The following is a 20,626-nucleotide window of genomic DNA, read 5'->3' as shown; positions in this document are numbered from 1 at the left end:
ATTTTGGGTTTTTTTTTAATGTAATATTATGATCCGTGTATTCAGTAAAGAAAACATTCAAAAAAGAAACACGATCAACACTTTCTCTTTGGAATAATGACCACCACTGAATCGAAATTTGCACGTTCAGTGTTTTTATGTGGCAGGGGCTGCCGGTGCAGGATTGTAAACTGTAATAACACCCATCACCAAGAGAATATTCACTGGAATGCCAATAATTCCACAAATCAGAAGGATCGAGTCAAAACCCAAGTGAGCGCTACCTATATTCAACAAATTACAAGTGCTGTTTAATTGAAATTTTTTAAAAATCCATCATAAAACAAAAATTTACTGTAGTAAGAGCAAGGAGGAATAGGATATGTCGCGCCTATAGTGCAGTTCTGTTGCGGAGTATTAGCTGGTATAGTAAAGTTACCCGTGCATGGATTACCACTGTAACGTTTCATTTCATCAATTGAAGCAGCGAAGATGCACATGATGGAAAAGCTGACAAAGAAGGCAAAGATGGACAGCACGAAACTGCACCCTAAAAGACTTTAATAACAAGTAAGACAAAATTTCTGACATTATATTAGTTGAACGAATTTCAAGCCAGTGAATTAAGAATTCCTCACGTACAATGGTGCTTCACCTGTTGAAGATTTATACGCAGCTAATGCTGTTAAGATCAGGATTATTCCACCCCAAAAACCAATTCCAATTTGTTCGTAAACATCGTGCGGGCTCGAGGCCAAGGCAGCAATCTGTTTAAAAAATGAAATTCCGGTTTAAAAACGAACCAGACACATTAATGTAACATAAGATAAAACCAACCTGAAAAATGAAACAAATAATTCCCAGTGCAAGATTGGTAATTGAGTGAAATTTCATGTTAAGCAAAGAGGCCGGAATCACTGTTGACATGATGAATGATTTAAAACAAATATAAACTGCAAATGAAATTCAACAGGGACTAATCCACAGTTCGCCGGTCGATTGAATTTTCTTTATGGAATGAACGCTCGCCAGTGTTGTTCCTTGCCCCTCAGCATAATCTTTTTAACCTAGCGTTGTTCGTTATCTTTGAAAAGAAATGGCGTTCTTATGAGTAACTATGGCGCATTTCTTATACATATATTATCCCGTCGGGGTTTTGCTTATCTCTTTGGTAAATCGATTGCGCATGCTGTTATCAGCAGTTCGTTTGAGTTGTCCCCGGGTCCCTTACCTTATGTATATTGTATACATGTATACACAGTACCTTAAATTTCAAAACTTGGTAATACGGTCATTTCTAATTCTAACGCATTCTTTCTCTTCCTTTAAGTGCTCTTGGTCAAAGAAATTAACGTCACAATTGTGGGAATACATTATGATGCATCAATACGTTACAACATATTTTATTACGCTACTTTAGTGCAATACTTTATTACTAATTTCAGGGATGGGGGTTCTAACGCTTTTTCTCTCTCTATGTTCTCTTCCGACCCCTTCCCTGTGTATCTTTCTTTGTTCCAGTTTTCCTGACTCTTCCTTTCCTTATTGCTTAGAAATATTTTCCAGAAACATCCGCCATTATGGAAGGGTATGCACACCTGGTAGTAGTCTGTCTCGTGGTCTATGGGAAGGTGAATTTCTTCATCAGGTTTAATTTATTGTTGAGCTCAATATTCTGTTAAATTTTTCAAATCTGACTGTGTGTGTTTGTAATGGACGGAGTGTGTAAAAGGTTCGTGTGGACGGAGTGCCAAGCAACCACCCTCGATTCTCACGGACGTCTGGAACTGCGCGGTAAGTCGTGATTCATTTAATCTTTCAATTAGCCCATACCTACTGTTAGCTTTAATATTTGCCTTTAAAACAACAGTCTCGAAATAGAATCAGTTTAAGTATCCATAGTTTCCTGTTTGCCAAGAAACGTGCCTTTAGAATGCGAAAATATTCTCCTTCTCAACCCAAAACTTTTCTGATCGTGCTGTTCCGAAAGATAACAAACGCTGGTATAATGAATTCGAATAAGTGTTTATTGAATATTATAAACGAATTGCGAATTTACCTTCCAATAATTGCCACCGAGACGTTTCTGTAGTTTAACCTGTCAGAACTCAGAACGCATCAGTACCAACCTGACTTAAAAAAAAAATTGTATTATTGGGTCAGAGTAGGGATGTGCAGATATAATTTACAATGTTGTAGGTATTAGACATTTAGACTCGTAAGCGCTAAATGTATTCGAATGAAAACTTAGTTCGTATTGTCAACTAGAGTAGAACGGTCACTCTACTCTCGATCCTCTTCAATGTGAAGATGCTGATTGCTAACAGAACGTTCGCAAGAATTCCAGTCACTCCGCAAAACAGTAAGATGTAGTCGAACGCCAAGTGAGGACTACCTACCAAACAGTTAATTCGTAACGCAAGTTATAAAGAAATTTTTAGACAAAACGTAAAACTTACTGTAGTAAGAACACGGAGGTATGGGCAATTCGGTTTCACCCATGTAATGACCCTTTGGTACAATAAAATTACCCGTGCATGGGTTATTGTAACGTTTCATTTCATCAATGGAAGCGGCGAAGACGCACATAGCAAAAAAGCTAGCTAGCAAGGCGAAGATAGATAATATAAAACTGCATCCTAAAAGACTTTTGTGGATAATACATAAGAAAGTAAGGGAAAGGTTAACTTTGCAACTAATAATAATTAATATCACTATAGCCTACAAAGAAGACTCTCTTTCGGCCGCTCTGATTGAAGTTACTCCCGTAACGACCAGAATTATCCCACCCCAAAAACCAATTCCAATTCGTTCGTAAACATCAGACGGACTTGAGGCCAGTGACGCAATCTACATATTTTGAAGTTCTCAATACCAGTTAAATTTCGCAGATTGCAGTATTTACAAATTTAACCAAACGTAAAAGAATACCTGAAAGATGAAATATAGGGTGCCTATTCCGACGTCAGACCTTGCGTGAATTTTCGTATTAAGCAAAAAATTTGGGATCACCATGGCGAACGAATATTGCGAAACTGAAAAATTAGTCCATGACAGGAAACGTCAACAATTTCATCGCCACACGTTTTCTTCTTCTTCGTATGATAATGACTAATCGCACCAAAATCAATTGCTTTGCTTGTAGAAATTCGTTATGTGTTTTGTCTTGAGTCACTGTCGTATTGCCTAGTTTTATCTCTTGAGCAAGGAAGTGTAATCATTGCAGCTAGCAACTTTTTGTTATCTTAGAATGGGATAACATGTGTCGCCTTTAGGATATAAGGTTGCTCACTCTAATCACGTTATCGGATCGTTTGAATTTTCCCACCCTATTTCCATATGGGCTGGTGTAGTACGTTATGCTGGTGCATCGTTATGTTTGCTTAAAATCCATTATGTATTATAAAAAAAAAAATACAGAACGGAAATAGTCCACACGTGTTGAACACCAATCGAATGACATGTAATCAAATTTTTATTATTAAGACTTAATTAGATTAAACACAAATAATACCAGAATAGCATTAACAGGGATGGCAAATAAACCGCATAACATCAGTACAACGTCGAATCCGATTTCTTTCCAGCCTTTGTGAGTTTTAAAAAATGTTTAGCAACCATTCACGAGCTTAATTTTTAATAACTTACAGTGATACTCGATGTTTGCCGACGTCACAACAAGAGGGCACACTTTGTTAAGATCACTTAGTGCGGCGACGTTTAGACTAAACAGTATAATTCCGCAGATAAAGGAAAGACAAGGTCCAGCGCCTAGAATTCTATGATTGGAACGGACCAAAATCAAACTGTTTCCTCAATTTGAGCAAGGAGCATAATCTTTTCGTTCACTTACAATTTATGGACTTTACCATCCATTGTCCATGCTACCCCAGCAGTCGCAATGAAAACAATTCCAGCCCAAATTCCCGTTCCCACTAAATCATAGTCGGTTGCCAAAAGGTAGGTCGAAAGAAAGGCAATCTATAAAAAGTAAGAGTGCAATCACATTATCACGGATAAATTTATATTTCAAATAGCCAACCTGGAAACAGAAGCTTGCTACGCCCAAAAATAAATCCAATGAAACGAGGAATACAGGCTCAAACAAAAGAAACAAACACTTGTACGCCATGACTGAAACCACAAAATGAAAGACTATGTGGATGACGAACGACAGAGACTGCGGTGTTCATATCGCAAAGAGATAACAGCCTTACTGACACGTCCGAAAAATCATTCGTTGGTATCTAGCGCGCGCTACAGAAGGTAGATTACACCATGTACTTATCATTTATTTAAAAAAATAACGTTTATGCTGTTAGCGGCAAACACTTTTTTTTTAATGACTGGTGTATTGACTTCGATAAAAATTGTTTTTCATTTCAAGGGAAGAAAAAGCGAATAAAGGGGCCAAATAAAACAAATTAATATCATTAGTTTTACGTTGCTTTTCGAGTTTTCTTTTTGAAATCAGGGGGTTTGTTTATGCTTATAGGAAAATCGAGTGGAAACAATGAACAGAGTTGGCAAATGGTTTCTTGGAAACATTAATAGGACAGTCCGCGATAAGGCATGGTGGCAGGATTATTACGCTTGGCCACAATAGAACCGACCCGTAGAGTGAAATTTTGAACTGGTCTTTTTATTTTATTTTTGTTTTTACAAAACAGGTAACTTAACGGGTCATTTGAGAGCTTTGTTTATCTTTTCGCTGGCTGTAATTCGAAATACTGCGTGCCATGCGTGCTTATTGCGACGAATGGGATTTTAGATACACTTGGACTGAAAGACAGAAATTGAGAAAAACACAAACAGGAATTCAGAGGACGATGCCATACGATCAGCAGCGAAAGAACAAAGTGCATTATGACCAAAAATAGACGCTAGCGAACGTGATGTGAACATGAAACTGACAAAAGATACCCTTGCGCTTTTGAATGAAGGTCGCCAGGAAATTGAAAAGTTAATACCCAACACCCAGCACGTCTTTGTAATAGTAGAAGTTGCAAATGTTCGATGCGGAAAATACTCGAGGTCGAGCTAGGAACACTCCGCTGACGGAATCTAATACGTCAATCTCTAATTTTATCCCTGATATTACTATGGCTCGTTGAAAATGATTTAGTTACAAACATAAAATTGCATAATACAGCTGACGTAGAATAGCTCGTCAGCGTGTTGAGGAACATAACATAAGAATGGTATTTTTTTTTCTAGATCAGAACTTACGATTCACGGCCATCTTCTGTCGAATGATCGATGAAAATATCCGTACTTGTCAAAGATATAATAGATTGCCGATTACAAAGTGATTTTTCTTTCGAACGATCCTTCTCTCTTCGTTGAACTGCCTTCAACGTTTTCCCGATCAGCCAGTAAGTTTTTAACGATTCGGAAGAATCAGTTCTATCATTGCGCTCCTCCGTTATGTAGCCCCCAATTTGCTGCAGGGCTTGATAGCTGGCTTCGCTGATCTGGATGCGCAATTCAGAGCTAGTGGATTCCATTCGTGAGGCTACCGATACCGTGTCGCCAAAGATAGAATAGGTAGGCATCGTAGAACTGCCCACTACTCCCGTCACTACCTGACCTAAATTTGAACAGCGTATAACACGTGAGAAACATTAAAGCAACGATTTACATTTATTTAAAAAAAATAGAACCCTGAAGCGATTGAGAGTTTCCCAATTGGTACCCACTCCATGGTCTACGTGACAGTTTTGCTAAATGAATACCTGTGTGAACGCCAATGCGCACAACTAGCGGCTTGCCTCGGTGTTCGATTCCAGAGTTCTTCATTTTCTCTACCACCTCTAGGGCCATGGAGGCAATCTCCCCGGCGGAATTTTTCCCATGTGAAGAGTGTATCCCTGAAACCTGTGAAGGAAACGCCTTTAACACAACCATCCACCACTGATTGGCAAGTTTTTCTCTGTTTACCACAATATAGGCATCGCCGATAGTTCCAATCTTGCAAACATCGTAGCCTCTGGCTATGGAATCGAACATAGTGTAAACGTCGTCCAAGAGAATCATGGTCTGTGTGTAAGAAAAGGAGGCTTTAGAAAGCAACATACATCCTCCTAATGTATTGACTCACTCCAAGAGGTGTAGTTTCCGATGCAATGGCGGTGAATCCAACCAAATCAGCTTCAAAAACAGTCACGTTTTCCCATAACTCTGATTCGACGGGAAGTCCATTTGCCAAACAGTTAGCTACAGATCTATGCGAAAAAAATGGGTATTAGTAAACAGCAAAGTATTTTTTTTTACACAATTTTACTTGGGAATTATGCGATGTAGAACTTCGTCGATTTTCTGGATTTCATCTTTTAAGGCACGCTTCTTTTCTTCGATACAAGCGTTGTCGGACAACACATTTTTCGTATGATTTAAGTCCAGACTGAAAATTTGTTTTTACTCCTTTAATATAACATTGCGCTGATAACTGTACTTGTACATCCCTACCTAGTCTCTTCCAGTTTTGAAAAATAACTAAATATCGAGGAAAAATCGGGGCGCTCATTTGGATCTTCAGTCCAGCAGTCAATCATACAGGGAATCATGTAGGCCAGATTCGAGTCTAATGTCTGTTACACAAGATAATGCATCATGAAAACGTTTCTTATTGCTGTGGTGTTGATCAAATTTAATACTTCCATGGGAGGTCGAATAGGGATTTGGCATCCTCTAAGGGTCCGCTTTAATTTATTAACGATTCCTGGGAATTAAAAAAATCCGATCAAAATGCGAATACGACACTTGGAAAGTTATATTGGGAGTTACTTATCGGATCACCAAGGTCATAGCAGATAGCGAAGGGACCTTGGCGGCAGACCATTTCGTGCAGAATTATGGCGAAGGAATAGACGTCACCTTCGGGTGTACCGATTAGTGAAGGGCCGTTTCGTAAAATTTCGGGAGCTGTCCAAAGCAAACCTGAAATCCCAAACTTGAAATATTAGGCGAATGGAAATCTTTTTTAACGATCAAATTTTACATACTGAAGTAATAATCTCTCTCGTTCTTGATCGGGTCTTTTGCTGCATTGCGTAATTCTTGTAAACCAAAGTCCCCTATTTTAAGAGTCCAGTTTGAATCGAGTAGGCAATTTGATGACTTTAAGTTTCCGTGACAGCGTAATTTGGTGCTGTGAATGTAGAGCATTCCTCTAACCAAATCAGTGGCCAGTGAAGCAACCATTTTACAGCTGAAATCGTGATTTGAGCTTGATAGTACGTCCTAAAATTAACTTTTGTCAGAGCTAGTGTAATGTGTTAATTAAGCAAGCGTACCATGAGACTGTTTCGTGGCTGAAATTCAGTGATGAGACAAATCCGAGCAGGCTCAATAATGGCGCATATAAATGGATTCACATTATCGTGTTGAAACGTTCGTATCTGTAAGAAATTCAAGCATCACCCAGTGGATTATTTTTGAGAAGTATAGAAGAAACTGACTCACCTGGCGGATTTCTCCTATTGTTTTACAATTAAATGCTGGCCATGAAGATTTTAATTTCAAAGATTTATACCACACTTTCATGCGCCAGTCGTCGACGACTTTGTTGGGGTGGTTATTGTAATTCATAACACGCATCTACATGAACACGCGCCAAACATTGTTTAGTATTCACTTGGATACTGAAATTTAACTTTTACCTGTTTCGCATCTAACAGATGGGCGCAAAGTTCTGCATCGGTCGATGCTGCTATTTTAATAGTGAGAATGTCCATTTTTGCAGCTAATTTTCTTGTTTGGTATGTAAATGTGTATGCCATTGCAACCAAGGTTAGAAGATGGACAACAACCATCAAAATATTAATGTTGTCGTTGAGCAATTCAGCGTCGTAGGTAACTTTAGCGTAATTATTTTCCGAAAGACGATTGTGAATTGTCTGATTGAATTCTACAGTCGGACTCGGAACGAACACCTAAATGCAAAATTGTTATGCACCTCAATTATTATGTATTACAATTTTCGAATAGCTTACAGTTCCACGAAAGTAGCCGAAAGGAATCATCACATTCCTCTGGACGTCTGCCGATGAATTGGTTTTCGATGAGAATAAATCTAGGGAGCCAACGGCAATGTAGCTATCTTCAGTGTCTCCATTGGCATCAAACGAAATAAATCCTCCTCGAGCACCTGTATGACATGGTTGACACGTATCACCGAGTGTTTTTTTTAAAGACAGTTGAGTGAAATTACTAGAGAAATTTTGAATTTCCATTATGGTACTATAGAGAAGTGATCCGTTCAAAGCCGCTTTTCTCCTATCCATTCCGTTTGAACCGATTTTTTGCGTGTGAAATGTTAAAGCTTGCATTAAAACCATGATTGCGTCGTAGGCATAAGCAGCATAAATGGAAGAAGGTAGCGATACTTTCTGAAAATGAACTGCTATGTAATGAAGGGTATATGCGCAAATCAAAAGATGTTGAGTACCTCTTCTGTTTGGTTGCTGGAAAACCAACGGAGACGTCGTGTGAAAGTGTTTAGATGCTCATTTGCAATATTACGTACAACCATCAAAATTCCAGGAGTAGTTTTAGTTCTAAAATCATCTCTGGAAGGCGAACGTTTTGAGGACGGCGGTCCATCCGGTAGCCAGGAATTTTCAATCAAATTGCTATAAGAATGAAATTTCCTTGATTCAGTCAGAATGCTGTTAGTATCCCAGTTCCCAGATTCACTTTCCATTTCTTTCTGTGTTTCACGTGGGGCTAAAAAAAAAAAGAAAAATTTCTAATAAAGTTTGATTACTAAAATTATCTGACATGTTACATTGCAGAAAACTGGTGGCCCAAAAAGTACTAAACGCCTCTGCATCGCAAGAGATCACGAGATACTGGTTGGCTTGCCACAATTCCCGATCTTCAATGGCTTGAATAAAAATCCGCAGGGACATCGTCTCTCCCAGGAATACGTAAACTGTAAAAGCAGAAAAAGAAAAAGGTATTAATTTAATTTCACATCTTCTATAAAATTGTTGCAAACGAACCCCTGGTCGTGGATTTAATTTTTTCGAATATGTCATGAGGCCAGGCCACGTAGCAACAAGGTTGTCGAAGAGCGCAACACAACCTGTTATCGTCAAAATGAATTTTGTGATGGACAGTTATGTTGTATCCAGAAATTCCCTCTTTATTTCCTATTCTTCTTTCGAAAGAGTCCGCTATCGCATGCCATTTCGACGTGTTTTGAACTACCAAGGAAATGCTATTCCAGTCGTAGTGTTGCAACAGCATTAGCATGGACTCGACCATCTATAAATAAATGTTACCCAATAAATTCGGGTTTTGTAACCGACGTATATTGATTATACCTGTGAATCAGGGGGACGGGTGCGTAGGAATGCTGGGAAGAGTTCTTTGTTGGACAGTTTTTCGTCTCCACAGACCTGAGTCGTTATAGAAAAGGTAAATTTCCTCCCATATACATTTAAATTCTTCACATTAACTTACATTGGATATGGCGATTCTATTGTGCGACTTCAATGCTGATGTGACGTAGCTGCAGATGTCATTATGTCCAAATACTGTTACCGCTCCTGACTTCAACAACTCTTCTAGCGCAACTGTAACAGATTGGTTAACTTTAACTTGCTTGAATGTAATCGCCAGTTGGAGGGTTTTCGATAACTGTTGATTGGCGTCATTTACGGCCATTTGTAGAGCGCTATAAATGTCTTGCTCTGTTCGAAACGCAAGGTGATCTTGAGGAGAAGACAGAAATCCGATTGGAAGATTTATGCCGGACACTTTAACCGGAACCAGGCAAAGAAGGAACACAATCAAGAAAACTAGTTGGACGAGAAGAAATTGACGAGCTTTCCATGGCGAGAACAGGTCTGGTTTCTTCGCCATACTTTACAGTTACCGCGGACTCGATTTTTTTAAATTATTCAGCTTCACCTATTTTCACAAATTACGATTTACTGCGACATCCACAGAAAATTGTTATTTAATATTACCACGAGACCGCTTGTCAAAAGATCAAGATTATTCCGACATTTCCGAGAAATTGTGCATCGGACCTTATGGACGTGTTTAGCTGTCAAATAAACAGACATATGAATGACAAATTAATAGCAGCGGTGCATCATTGAAAAATTGGCGGCGAATATGAAAATTCTAAATTTGTTTTATCTAAGGGACCCTGCCGAAGACTTATTATTTTCCCCCAATAAATAAATTATAGGTGAGATTTGATTTTCACCACTTTGAGAGGAAATAAATTAGTGCAATGAAAATCAAACAAACTTAAATATAAATAAATATAACTTAATTTTTCAATCCTACCTTAAAATAAAATGTGGAAGTGTTGTGTCGTTAACGTCAATTTAAACTCACTGAGTCTTTGTGTGGGTATCCCGTATCCTCGTTTCAAAATCAGGCATTTGGATACTTTCCAAGAAGTTGCCAATATACGGAGAAACACGAACTCAGCTCTCATCGCATCTAACAGTGATGAATGAATGACGTTTCGTCCAAGATCCAAGATGCACTAGCTGGAGGGCGGCCACGTGCTCATTTAACAAAACCTTAGTGCAGACTGATTTGTGATTTGGAAGGGGTAGGAAAGGAAACCATAGGGGCAGAATAAGTCATAGGTTGTCGTCTATGACTCTGATGTATCAGAAACTTTTACAGCGTCGTGCAACCTATTAATCTTTCTACGTCCATTAGGGTATATCTCTTTTTTTAATTCGTGTATAACGTGGTGGTTTATACAGTTTAAGAAATAAAAGGTATGTGATTCTTTCATGGTTTATAGAAGAATGATTTCTGTGGTAGCAGTCCGTGGCAATTCTTTTTTCACTACGTGTTAAAATTTTTGCCGTTAAAGCAATAAACAATTAAACATAAACCCATTAAACTGAGCCGAATAGCCAGAGGGCGTGGGCGAGTAAGGGGATGGGGACGACGGAAAACTATTTTTCATTTCAATAATCTGGCAACGGGCGCTCGATATTTTCAAACGGCCCAGGCCCATCATTTCAGAACAGTTGACAAGCCGTTGCGTTTGTTGCAAGTCTAAAAAAGCTCTTATTTCAATTCCAGTTTTAAATGCTTGGTGATGATTTGACAAGTCGTCATTTTGTTAGGTTTATTTATATACGATTTTAATTGATTCTTTGTTTCATGTAAGAATTTGCGTGCAATCTTGAATTAGAATGAGTGACAAAGCGATTCCGGTTCGAGTGGTATGTCTCATTTTGTATTATAATGATCTTATTTGTCTCTTAATAAACTTTGTGTGATTCTTTTTACACATGTAGGCAGTAAGAATTCGGCCATTAGTACCAAAGGAGATTACAGAAGGATCTCAACATTTTATCAGTAAAGTTTCAAATCAACCACAAGTGACTGTCAAAGGTTCAAGTGAAGCTTTCACCTACGATTACGTCTTTGGCCCAGACGAAAGTCAAAGCCAAGTGTACGACACTGCTGTCACTAAAATTGTGGGAAAAATTTTCAAAGGTTATAATGTAACAATCCTTGCTTATGGCCAAACTGGCTCGGGCAAAACTTTCTCAATGGGAACTGCAGACACAGCGAGTGCTTCAAGTGCAACTTTATCACAAAGCAGTGGAATTATTCAACGGGCTGTCAAAGATTTGTTTCGAAAGATGAATGAAGATGGGAACCTTTCGTTTGAAATCAATGTGTCATTCTTAGAGGTATGATATTTTAAAATTTTCTTTTTAACTGCAAGAACTTACCATTTTTGTTTTTAGCTCTACATGGAGAAGGTTTATGATCTCTTATCGAAAACTAGAAATGAAGAAGTGGAGATACGAGAGGATCCCAAAATTGGAATAAGAATTAATGGTTTAAATGAAACAGCTGTTACCACTTGGGAAGAAACATTGAAGTGCCTTGAAAATGGTTCCTTGAACAGACGCACTGGTGCAACGGCTATGAATCACCAGAGTAGTCGATCACATGCCATTTTTACCCTCACAATAAATCAGGTTTGTTTCCAACATCAATTGATGTGTAGGGCATACTAATGTCATTTTTATGTTATTTTTAGATTAACAAAGAGAGCTCGTCAACGATTAAAACGTCTAAGTTTCATCTGGTTGACCTCGCTGGTTCTGAACGGGCTAGCAAAACGCATGCGGTTGGAGAAAGATTCGCTGAAGGAGTAAACATCAATAAAGGGCTGCTATCTCTTGGCAATGTAATTAGTGCCCTATGCGAAAACAATCCTAGACACATTCCTTACCGAGATTCTAAGCTCACACGCCTTCTTCAAGATTCTCTCGGTAAATATATATTTTTCATTTTATATAAAAACCAATTGCCCAAAAAAGAATGTCGATAATAATCTTCGTTCACTGCATTGTTTTCTAGGTGGGAATTCTCACACACTGATGATCGCCTGTGTGAGTCCAGCTGACTCCAACTACGAGGAAACTCTTAGCACCCTGCGATATGCTGACCGTGCCAGGAAAATCAAGAACAAACCAGTTGTCAATCAGGACCCGACAATGGTAGAAGTAATGGCCCTACGAGCCCAAGTTCAACAACTCTTGGCATCCAATGGAACTTCAAGTTTTGCTGAAGTCGAGCAACTTCGTCAGCACCTCAAGTTTGCTGAAGAAGAGAAGGTTCAACTCACTCATGCGTTACAGTTGGCGTTGGAAGAAAATACAAACATGTGTGAGAAAGCACTTTTAGCTGATGCAGCTAACCAGCAAATGAAGCAGAGACTCGAAGAGTTGCAGGTATTTAGCTAGTGAAGTAACTTTCGTTTAAAAACTAAATATATGTGTTTGCATCGCTTACGTAGGTTCAAACTGAACAAACCCTTGGAGCTATGAATCAAACAATTAACGAAACGGGCGATTTGAACGCAACAAAAACCATAGAACAAGTGTTGAGTCTAAAGTCAAAAATTGAAGAAATTCAAGATGTCCAACGAAAGGGCGAGATCGAGCAAGTCAATCACGATATGCAGACATCCAATGATTCTGACAAAGAAAACAAAGAAAGCGATTCTGAATCGACACAATCTCCTAAGTATGAATAGTTAATTTTGCACAACCCCTGCAACCCACAACTAATAAATTGTTTCATTTGTTGTAGACGCCTGTCAAAGTTGGGAGCCGATATGGCGTTACGTCAAGCTGCCCTAAGTAATGATCTCAAAGAACTAAATGCCCAACTTGCCTTAAAAGTTCACATGGTCAATAAAATGACTCAAGACCAACAAGGCCCGTATAGTGTTGTAAAAGCTCATTATGATGCAACAGTAAGCGAATTGGAGAATCAAATCGCTGCTTTGCAACAAGAAAAAGATGAATTGGCTAGTCTATTAGCACAAGCTAGTAGTAATGTCAATGCTTGTAAAATTTCCGAGCAGAGAAGGAAACGGCTCCAAGAACTGGAACCGCAGATTAGCGAACTGAAGAAAAAGATCCAGGAGCAAGCAAATATAATCAAGCTTAAACGTGAGTTCTCCCTCAACCCCAACGTCTATCAAACGGTAATTGTTATGCTAATTCATTTTTTTCTGCAGAGAGAACGGAAGAGCAGTTGAAAAAATTCAACAACGAGATTCAAGGAATGAGAACCCAGAAGGTTAAGCTTGTTCGCCAAATGCGCGAAGAAAACGAAAAATTCAGATCGTGGCGTCAGCAAAAAGAACGCGAGGTCACTCGTCTTAAGGATCAGGACCGAAAGCGCCAAGGGCAGCTTCAGAAAATGGAAGTTTTACATGCCAAACAACAGAATGTTCTTCGCCGTAAAATGGAAGACGCTATGGCCGTTACAAAACGTTTAAAAGAAGCACTTTGTTTACATTCTTCAAAATCAATCAGCAAGTCCTCAAGTTCAGCAACTTCAACCGAAAACGATCAACGAATCAAGGGTATTATTCATTAGATTTTTCGTGCTCTCTCCTACTTATCCTGACACAACCAATTAATTTTATAGGTTGGCTGTTGGGAGAACTCAATTTGCTTACTAAGACCAAAGACGCTGAATTGGCTTTAGAGTCCTTGAAGGAGTCTCGCCGAACTTTAGCCACACGCCAGGCCAAACTTGAAGCTAAACTCGCAGATCCGGAGCACAGTGCAACTTTCCTCAACACACTCAAAAGTGAAATCGCTAATGTTGCAGCCGATATAGACTTGCGTAGCGAGCAAATTAACGAACTAAATCAGAAAATTGCAGCTGCAGATTTAGATAACAAAGCTAAAACTCGATTTGATTATCTTCAGACAATGATTGAAGCTAAAGTAATGTTTTCTTATACTATCTTAAAAAAGCTATTATCTAATGACAAATTTTTGTTACTTTTAAAGATTGCTTTGAAAATCTTGCTTGAAGAATCTGTGACGGCACGTGTCGAAACATTTTCGCTTAGTTCTGAAGTAGAAGATTTGAGAGGAGAGCTTGACGATCTCCAGCGTCAACACGATGAAGCGTTACACGAGCTTTCCAATAATAATCTGGAGGTAAATTTTTACTCATATCTAAAAGCGTTCAAGTACATAATTTAATTACTATTTTAGTGCGTGCAAGTGAAGCAAAAGCATCATTCGGAAATGAGCAAGCTCAGCCGCGATTACGAGGAGAGAATGCTTACTCTCATTAGACAACTTCCACCAGTTGGGTTGAAGGAATCGGCAGATCATAAGGTATGATTGTTTGCAATTTGTTGAAAGTGTGCGTGCATTTTTCTTAATTAAAATTGAATGCAGATAAGTGAAAAGGATTTTCTGGAACGGTTGAGAATACAACAAGAAGAACTTGAGCGTTGCAGTACCTTACAAGAGCAATTACATGCGGCGTTAAACGAAATCGAAATGCTGAAGCAGCCGAAACAGGAGGAATCTACGGAAATGAAGTAGCTAAGAGATTAATCCATATTCTTTCAAATTTTTAATGAACTGTTTTGCAGGGCCCCACAATTTCCTTCCAAACTGAAGAAGCCTAAAACGGTGGCGCCTAAGCCGAATCGTGTTCATGTGGATATCGACGATGTCGAGGAAATCGATGATTACAATTCAGATGACGATCCTGAATGGCGCAACACTCCCATGGCTAAAAGAATTAGAAAACTCAAAGAGGAGGACGAAGCGGCCCCACCGAAAATGCTTGATATGGACAAGCAAGTTAAAAAAGTTGGAAAGAGGTTGAGTCGCACCCATTGCTCATGCACAGTTGGTGGCTGCAGGTACAGTGGTATCACTTGATTATTGATTTAAAAGCCATTCTTAGTTGTAATTTTTTATTTTGATAACAACATTTTTTTTCTTTGACAAAATAGAAGTTGTTCCTGCACAAGGGAAAATCGCCCATGCAATGCTGACTGTGGATGTAGTGCTTCGGGAATATGTAAAAACATGGCAACAGAAAATGTTCTAGTAAGGATTTTTAGCAGATTATGCATGTAGAGTATATTTTTAAAAAAATATTCTTTAATAACAGAAAGAAGACCAAAACCGGGATATACAAGAAGAACAAAACCACTTGTTGAATGAAACGTTTGATTTAGGCCGTAAGAGAAGTCAACCGTCTTCTAAAGAAAATTCCAGAAAGTAATTAATTAATTAGTTTTGTTTTACATCATAGTCTACTAACTAAATAATTTTTACCCATTTTTTAAAATAGCGGCGACGATGTCGAAAATGATTTGTCGGCAACGCAGCCATTGAAGAAGAGTCGCATAGGATTGAGTAAATTAACAAAGAAAGGAGGTTTCTTCGAATCATGATTAAAATTTTTTTTCTTTTTTTTTTCTTTTAAAGGGGTTTCTTTTAATAATGGGTCATAAATACACAAGGTTTTCGTAACAATACTCTTTCCTAATATTCAGTTTTTCAAGTAGATTTTTATAGTTCATTTAGTTTGTCTTTAGTTACCACAAGCAATAATATTATTGAATCCCAGTTCTAAGTAAATTTTTAAGTTCACCTGTGTATTATTGTTCATCTACCAGAATTTATTTCTGGATAACTTTTCAATTGTGATAATCAGGTAAGCACATTCGATGAGTAAAATACGACGAAGCCAATAAGAATACAAAAATTGTATTGTGGTATTATATGTGAAGAAAGGAGACGACCGGACAATGGTCACTTCCATAAACTTCATGGCGGTGGCAACAATCGCAAAAATTCGAAGACAACTTCTCTGAAAGCAGACAGTAATCTAATCGCCTAATAGCAAATAGAAAAACCATATCATCAATCATTTAAATTAATCTCATTTTGATTTCTACCATCCAATATTCTTCTTTCGAGCATTCGCCATATAAGTCCAAAACGTGTATGCTCCTTTCACATCCGGATTTTTATGTCGGAATCCGTCAGTGAGATTTACTGATTTGAGCAATTCTGAAAAACCATCTCTTTCTTCTTGAGTGAATCCAGCGTTTCGTTTGTTAGACTTCGGATTAGCAATATCTGTAGACAATAAATATTTTTAAAAATATGAGACGAAAAATGTTCTTAAACGGATACCGATTTCCTGATGCGCTACATTCATGTCTCCACAAATAATCACCTGCAATAGCAAAATTAAATAATGAAAAAATAACAAATGATCATTTATTAGCCTACAGGTTTTTTAGAATCCAGATCTTGAATAAGCTCTTGAAACTTTGGATTCCATTGCAAACGCTTATCAAGGGTGACTAACTTTCTTCCGGCGTTTGGGACATCTATTAAAAAGTGGTTTTTCTTTAAATAAAACTATTGTTTTATTCTTTAAATATAACTATTGTTTTAATATAATTTCACTTACACACATTGACCAGGTAAAACTTTTCATACTCTGCTATCATTAAACGGCCTTCCTTGTCAAAATCTGGCATTCCAATACCATATTTGATTGACTTAGGTTTAACTTTGGTGTATAAACCAAGACCTGCATAACCATCTGCTTCTGACGGATTCCAGAAAATGTGAAAACCAGGTACTTCTACCTCTGGAGGAAGTTTTGATTTTGAACATTTGATTTCTTGAAGACAAAGAATGTCAGGATCTTCATGTTGTAAGTATTCCAATCCCCCTTTCTAAAGAAAAACATTTATTGAGAATACATTAACTGTAATATCAACAAATTTGTAAAAACCTTGATCCAAGCACGCAAACCATCAACATTCCATGAGGCAATTTTTAAATTCCAATTTTTCCCATTAACTGTTTTGGAAACATTATTGAAATCTTGGTTGTGGAATTCTGTAGAAGTCTTGTTTTGCAATATTTTTGGTGTTTTCTCGTTCTCGGTAGCATGAACGGTTGTAGCCTTAACAGATTTTTTTCGTTCACGTTTCGGTTTATCTGCAGATTTTTTCTTAGAATGATCAGAGTTTCCTTCATCACTAGAAACCTGTGGTGGGTCAACTTTAGTTTTCTTTTTCGGTGGCATTTCTGATGAACAAGAGCAAGTAAATTTTGTAAATAAATTAGAATGAAGCAACTCAAACACAAATGTAACTAAAAAATCTCCGTTCGTTTTCCTTAACAGATGGCACTGCTGTAAAGCAATAGATTTGAACTGCGCGCCTTCAAGGAATCGGAATATGCACAAGAACGCTGTAAAAATGTTGAAACTGGCAACATTGTTGTATTTCGGAAAAGGCGCCAAAAAACACACTTAAGGGGAAGGGGTGCTACTGAGTACTGACGCTCAGACCTCATAGACTGGACAAAGCGCATAAACATGGCATCTCAAGCCAAAATTACAGGTTTTTTCCGGCCCACGAAAGCTACAAGTTCTTCAGCAGCCGCTGCAAAACGACGAAAAGCCGTTATTGAAGATCCCATTTGCGAAGTTGAATCTAAATGTGATATTAAACCCACTGTTGCTTCCCTCAAACAGGAGACGATAGCACAATTTGTGAACGAACCAGGCGTGCTGTTGAAGAGTGATCTGTTGAAAACAGAGTCTGGTCCAATAGGTAATTCCAAAAACATTTTTACTGTTGGCATTGAACTGGAGAAGAGTGTCCAGAAAAAATCTAGTGTTAGAAAGAGTAGAAAGACTATTAAGTCAACTGAAAGCTCCCTCAAGGTTTCTTTTCCAAAAACCTTGTTGACTGAGAATTCTTGTGTCAAGACCGAAATAATCAAAGAGGAGACAACATCTTTTGCAGATAATCATGGCTGCATTCCAGTGTCCACTCCGAAAGGAACAACTGGCCTTACCACATCTTGTCGGAAGAGAAAAATGCAGTGTGTCGATGAACAATCTGAAGTGATTAGTAAAACACCTGAAAAACTTCCAGAAAAAAGTGATGCAGGAATTGAACTGTCTACTAAAGTTCGCAAAAAACTGGAAATGGGCAATGAAAAAGTTGCAGCTATCCAAGCCAGTGAAGAAGTCAAAATGAAGGCAGATCTTCTGAACTCTCCATCGAAGCCAGTTACATTTTTGTGTATGGGCACACTTTCTCCTCGGAAGCCAGGTCTCAATTCACCCATTCGTATAAGAAGCAGCCCATTGGTGAATAAATCAAGCACTGAGAAAATGTTACAAAACATAGCTGAAAAAAGGTTTAAGTCTCCAGCTGTAAAATCATTGGCATCTTTACTTGATAAAGTTGCTCCCACTAAGGAGCTCCCAACAAAGGTAGTTTTGTTTATTTGCTTTCTATTCCAGTTTTTTCAACTTGCATTGTTACGTGTCTATTTTTTACTAGTTGACTTCAGAAGAAGTAAAGGCTCGCCTAGGCAATAGCAAGAATCTCGCAGAACTCCGAGCAAAACTCTCTAAAGTCAACAATTGTTCGGAAAAAGTCAAAGAATTTTACGAAAGCAAAGTTCAATTAAAGAAGTTTTCCAATCTTGAGTTTAATCTTTCAGTCCCAGTCAGGTATAGTTTAAAAAAATGATATACGTAGTAATAACAATAATGTTTTATCCGTTTATTTTGTGTAGTCCTTCAAAACAGTCGCCTGTCAAACGACAGCCACAAGTTGAGAAAAGGCCAGCCTTTGAGCGTTTTCATGCGCTTGCACAGGCTCCTTCAGAACATCTCGTTCTACCTTTCAAGTACAAGGTTCTCAATGAAGTTTTCCGCTGTATTGAGACTGTGGTCGCTATGCTGTATAACAGGAAAGAATGTATTAATTTCACAAAGCTAAAGCCGGCAGTACAGAAAATGCTTCAAAGGTATGTATTTTTGCTATTTGACTGGAATCATTAAAATTATGAAACGTTTTTATTCTGTAACTCATAGGGACTTCACCGAAAAACATTTAGCTCAAGTTTGTCACGTCTTTCCGTCAGCTTACAAGATCAATTACGAAAAACTTGTTGCTAATCTCCGAAGTTCTCCTGTCAAGAACCGCACTTACCATTTAACTTTGGCTCCCAGACTGAACTATTTGAGTCCAAGTAATTTCAGACATGATAATTATAACGGGGAATTTTCTAATCAGATTCTATTTTAAGAATTACTTGACGAAGAAGAGTCGGACGACCTAAACGAAGACCAGAAAAGTTTCCAGCCCTTGGCTCCTACAATGCTGGTTGAGCGTCGATACATTTTCCATAATCGTTTGATCAAAATCACTAAAGGACATCATACGGTAGTCACATTTTTTCTAGATGTTAGTTTCATTTTTATAAATTTGCTATTTCTTTCCTTGTAGGAATTCTTAGCTAATTACAACCCGCTCTTGCAAGTGTCTGAAGATAAAGTGACTCGATGGCATCAAAATTTCGATGTTGATGGCGTTCCAGAAATTCCATTAGCAAACTTGCCAACACCTCCAGACGTCAAAACTTTTGCAACTGCCAAAGATGTACTCGGTAATGATCTTGTCATTATTAACTTACTTAAAAGAATTAACTCATATCTTCCTTTCAGAACAAGCACACAATCTAGCCATGTTGAATCCTCGATTGGAAGCTGCGTTAAAGAAATGTGCTGTGTCTAAAGATTCAACTGTTCAAGTTAAGAATGATCCTCTTCAGGATATTGAAGCCTCAAAACCTGCACCACCACCTGTTAATGCAGGATTAAAAGGGGTATCGCAATCTCTAATCGATAAGGTACTTTAATTATTTTTGAAATCGTTTTGGGTTCTGTTTTAACAGTAAGTTCCAACGGCTTTTCAGATCCGAGCCCGTGAAGCAGCAAAAGCTCAAACACAAATGACAATGAATACGGAGGAAATTCGTCGGCAGGGAATTGCTAAATTGCTTCCCGAATTAGCACGAATTATTAATAGTATTTTTGTGACGGAGAAGAAATCGGTAATTGCCCTCCGCCCGCTTATTGAGAAGATACAGTACAGCCATAGGGGAATTATGAGTACGTCAGCAGTAGAAGAACACATCAAACTTCTGCGTAAGGTATACCCAGAGTGGCTGGATATTCTTAGCAGAGGGGGTATTGACTACGTCAAAGTGGACCGTAAGATCGATAGCAATATCGTTTATCAGAAACTTGAAGACAATGCCAAAAGTTAACTTGTTTAACGCCTGTGGTTTTTAATTCCTGCGTTTTTTTTTATATTTCCGAACTTTTTTCAACTCATTTTAATTTTTGAAACGGGTCGATGTGATTTTTAAAACAGAATAAAAAAATGGTGATGTTTTCCATCGGTTTTCCGAACAAGATTGACATCACTGCTTTTAAACGCCCCCGTTTTTTTTTTCTAACGTATTATTGC

At 38.1% G+C, this 20,626-nt stretch overlaps 5 protein-coding genes and 1 long non-coding RNA gene across 10 annotated transcripts; 3 read left to right on the top strand and 3 right to left on the bottom strand.

The window, feature by feature from the left end:
- Positions 1-92: 92 nt before the first annotated feature.
- On the bottom strand, positions 93-3,287 carry LOC124210546. 2 transcript variants are annotated; one of them, XM_046608685.1, is made up of 4 exons: positions 2,911-3,287; positions 622-746; positions 335-537; positions 93-263 (listed from the first exon to the last, which is right to left on the bottom strand). In XM_046608685.1, the coding sequence occupies exons 1-4, from the start codon at positions 2,992-2,994 to the stop codon at positions 136-138; spliced, it is 540 nt and encodes a 179-aa protein (XP_046464641.1). In that variant the 5' UTR covers positions 2,995-3,287; the 3' UTR covers positions 93-135. The 2 variants fall into 2 exon arrangements, with proteins under 2 accessions (XP_046464641.1, XP_046464640.1); XM_046608684.1 differs by lacking the exon at positions 2,911-3,287 and adding an exon at positions 817-1,015.
- On the top strand, positions 1,079-10,067 carry LOC124210547. Of its 2 annotated transcripts, XR_006881254.1 has the most exons (5): positions 1,079-1,261; positions 1,501-1,773; positions 8,775-8,938; positions 9,029-9,402; positions 9,497-10,067. It is a non-coding gene; the product is annotated as an uncharacterized LOC124210547 (long non-coding RNA). The 2 variants fall into 2 exon arrangements; XR_006881253.1 differs by having other exon boundaries at positions 1,079-1,773.
- Positions 3,437-9,849, bottom strand: LOC124210535 (receptor-type guanylate cyclase Gyc76C-like). Its single transcript, XM_046608656.1, has 22 exons — positions 9,448-9,849; positions 9,309-9,383; positions 8,985-9,249; positions 8,768-8,914; positions 8,429-8,706; positions 8,192-8,369; positions 7,974-8,128; positions 7,641-7,913; positions 7,444-7,578; positions 7,275-7,379; positions 6,984-7,221; positions 6,766-6,918; positions 6,636-6,700; positions 6,448-6,569; positions 6,263-6,382; positions 6,080-6,203; positions 5,920-6,018; positions 5,715-5,856; positions 4,022-5,569; positions 3,833-3,960; positions 3,628-3,758; positions 3,437-3,567 (listed from the first exon to the last, which is right to left on the bottom strand). Exons 1-19 carry the CDS (start codon positions 9,847-9,849, stop codon positions 5,205-5,207), a joined length of 3,441 nt encoding a protein of 1,146 aa, XP_046464612.1. The 3' UTR covers positions 3,437-3,567; positions 3,628-3,758; positions 3,833-3,960; positions 4,022-5,204.
- Positions 10,068-10,923: 856 nt separating the features above from the next.
- Positions 10,924-15,799, top strand: LOC124210534 (chromosome-associated kinesin KIF4-like). 2 transcript variants are annotated; one of them, XM_046608655.1, is made up of 16 exons: positions 10,924-11,189; positions 11,265-11,666; positions 11,724-11,960; positions 12,023-12,257; positions 12,346-12,719; positions 12,785-13,014; positions 13,081-13,445; positions 13,514-13,864; positions 13,930-14,234; positions 14,301-14,453; positions 14,511-14,636; positions 14,700-14,845; positions 14,900-15,175; positions 15,269-15,365; positions 15,430-15,539; positions 15,613-15,799. In XM_046608655.1, exons 1-16 carry the CDS (start codon positions 11,160-11,162, stop codon positions 15,713-15,715), a joined length of 3,540 nt encoding a protein of 1,179 aa, XP_046464611.1. In that variant the 5' UTR covers positions 10,924-11,159; the 3' UTR covers positions 15,716-15,799. The 2 variants fall into 2 exon arrangements, with proteins under 2 accessions (XP_046464611.1, XP_046464610.1); XM_046608654.1 differs by having other exon boundaries at positions 10,961-11,189; positions 13,930-14,453.
- Positions 15,800-15,898: 99 nt separating this feature from the next.
- Positions 15,899-17,462, bottom strand: LOC124210544 (DNA-(apurinic or apyrimidinic site) endonuclease-like). The gene is made up of 6 exons (XM_046608677.1): positions 17,077-17,462; positions 16,747-17,017; positions 16,563-16,663; positions 16,464-16,506; positions 16,223-16,406; positions 15,899-16,160 (listed from the first exon to the last, which is right to left on the bottom strand). Exons 1-6 carry the CDS (start codon positions 17,371-17,373, stop codon positions 16,043-16,045), a joined length of 1,014 nt encoding a protein of 337 aa, XP_046464633.1. The 5' UTR covers positions 17,374-17,462; the 3' UTR covers positions 15,899-16,042.
- Positions 17,463-17,549: 87 nt separating this feature from the next.
- LOC124210540 (DNA replication factor Cdt1-like) lies at positions 17,550-20,597 on the top strand. Of its 2 annotated transcripts, XM_046608673.1 has the most exons (9): positions 17,550-17,905; positions 18,101-18,576; positions 18,647-18,819; positions 18,885-19,118; positions 19,186-19,343; positions 19,401-19,537; positions 19,601-19,760; positions 19,819-20,003; positions 20,070-20,597. In XM_046608673.1, exons 1-9 carry the CDS (start codon positions 17,668-17,670, stop codon positions 20,421-20,423), a joined length of 2,115 nt encoding a protein of 704 aa, XP_046464629.1. In that variant the 5' UTR covers positions 17,550-17,667; the 3' UTR covers positions 20,424-20,597. The 2 variants fall into 2 exon arrangements, with proteins under 2 accessions (XP_046464629.1, XP_046464628.1); XM_046608672.1 differs by having other exon boundaries at positions 17,603-18,576.
- The last annotated feature ends 29 nt before the right edge of the window (positions 20,598-20,626 follow it).

The sequence above is a fragment of the Daphnia pulex genome, chromosome 2 (assembly GCF_021134715.1).
Source record: "Daphnia pulex isolate KAP4 chromosome 2, ASM2113471v1".
Classification (NCBI taxonomy): domain Eukaryota; kingdom Metazoa; phylum Arthropoda; class Branchiopoda; order Diplostraca; family Daphniidae; genus Daphnia; species Daphnia pulex.
The sequence above is the reverse complement of the archived record's forward strand: the minus strand, read 5'-3'. Positions and strand labels throughout refer to the sequence as shown.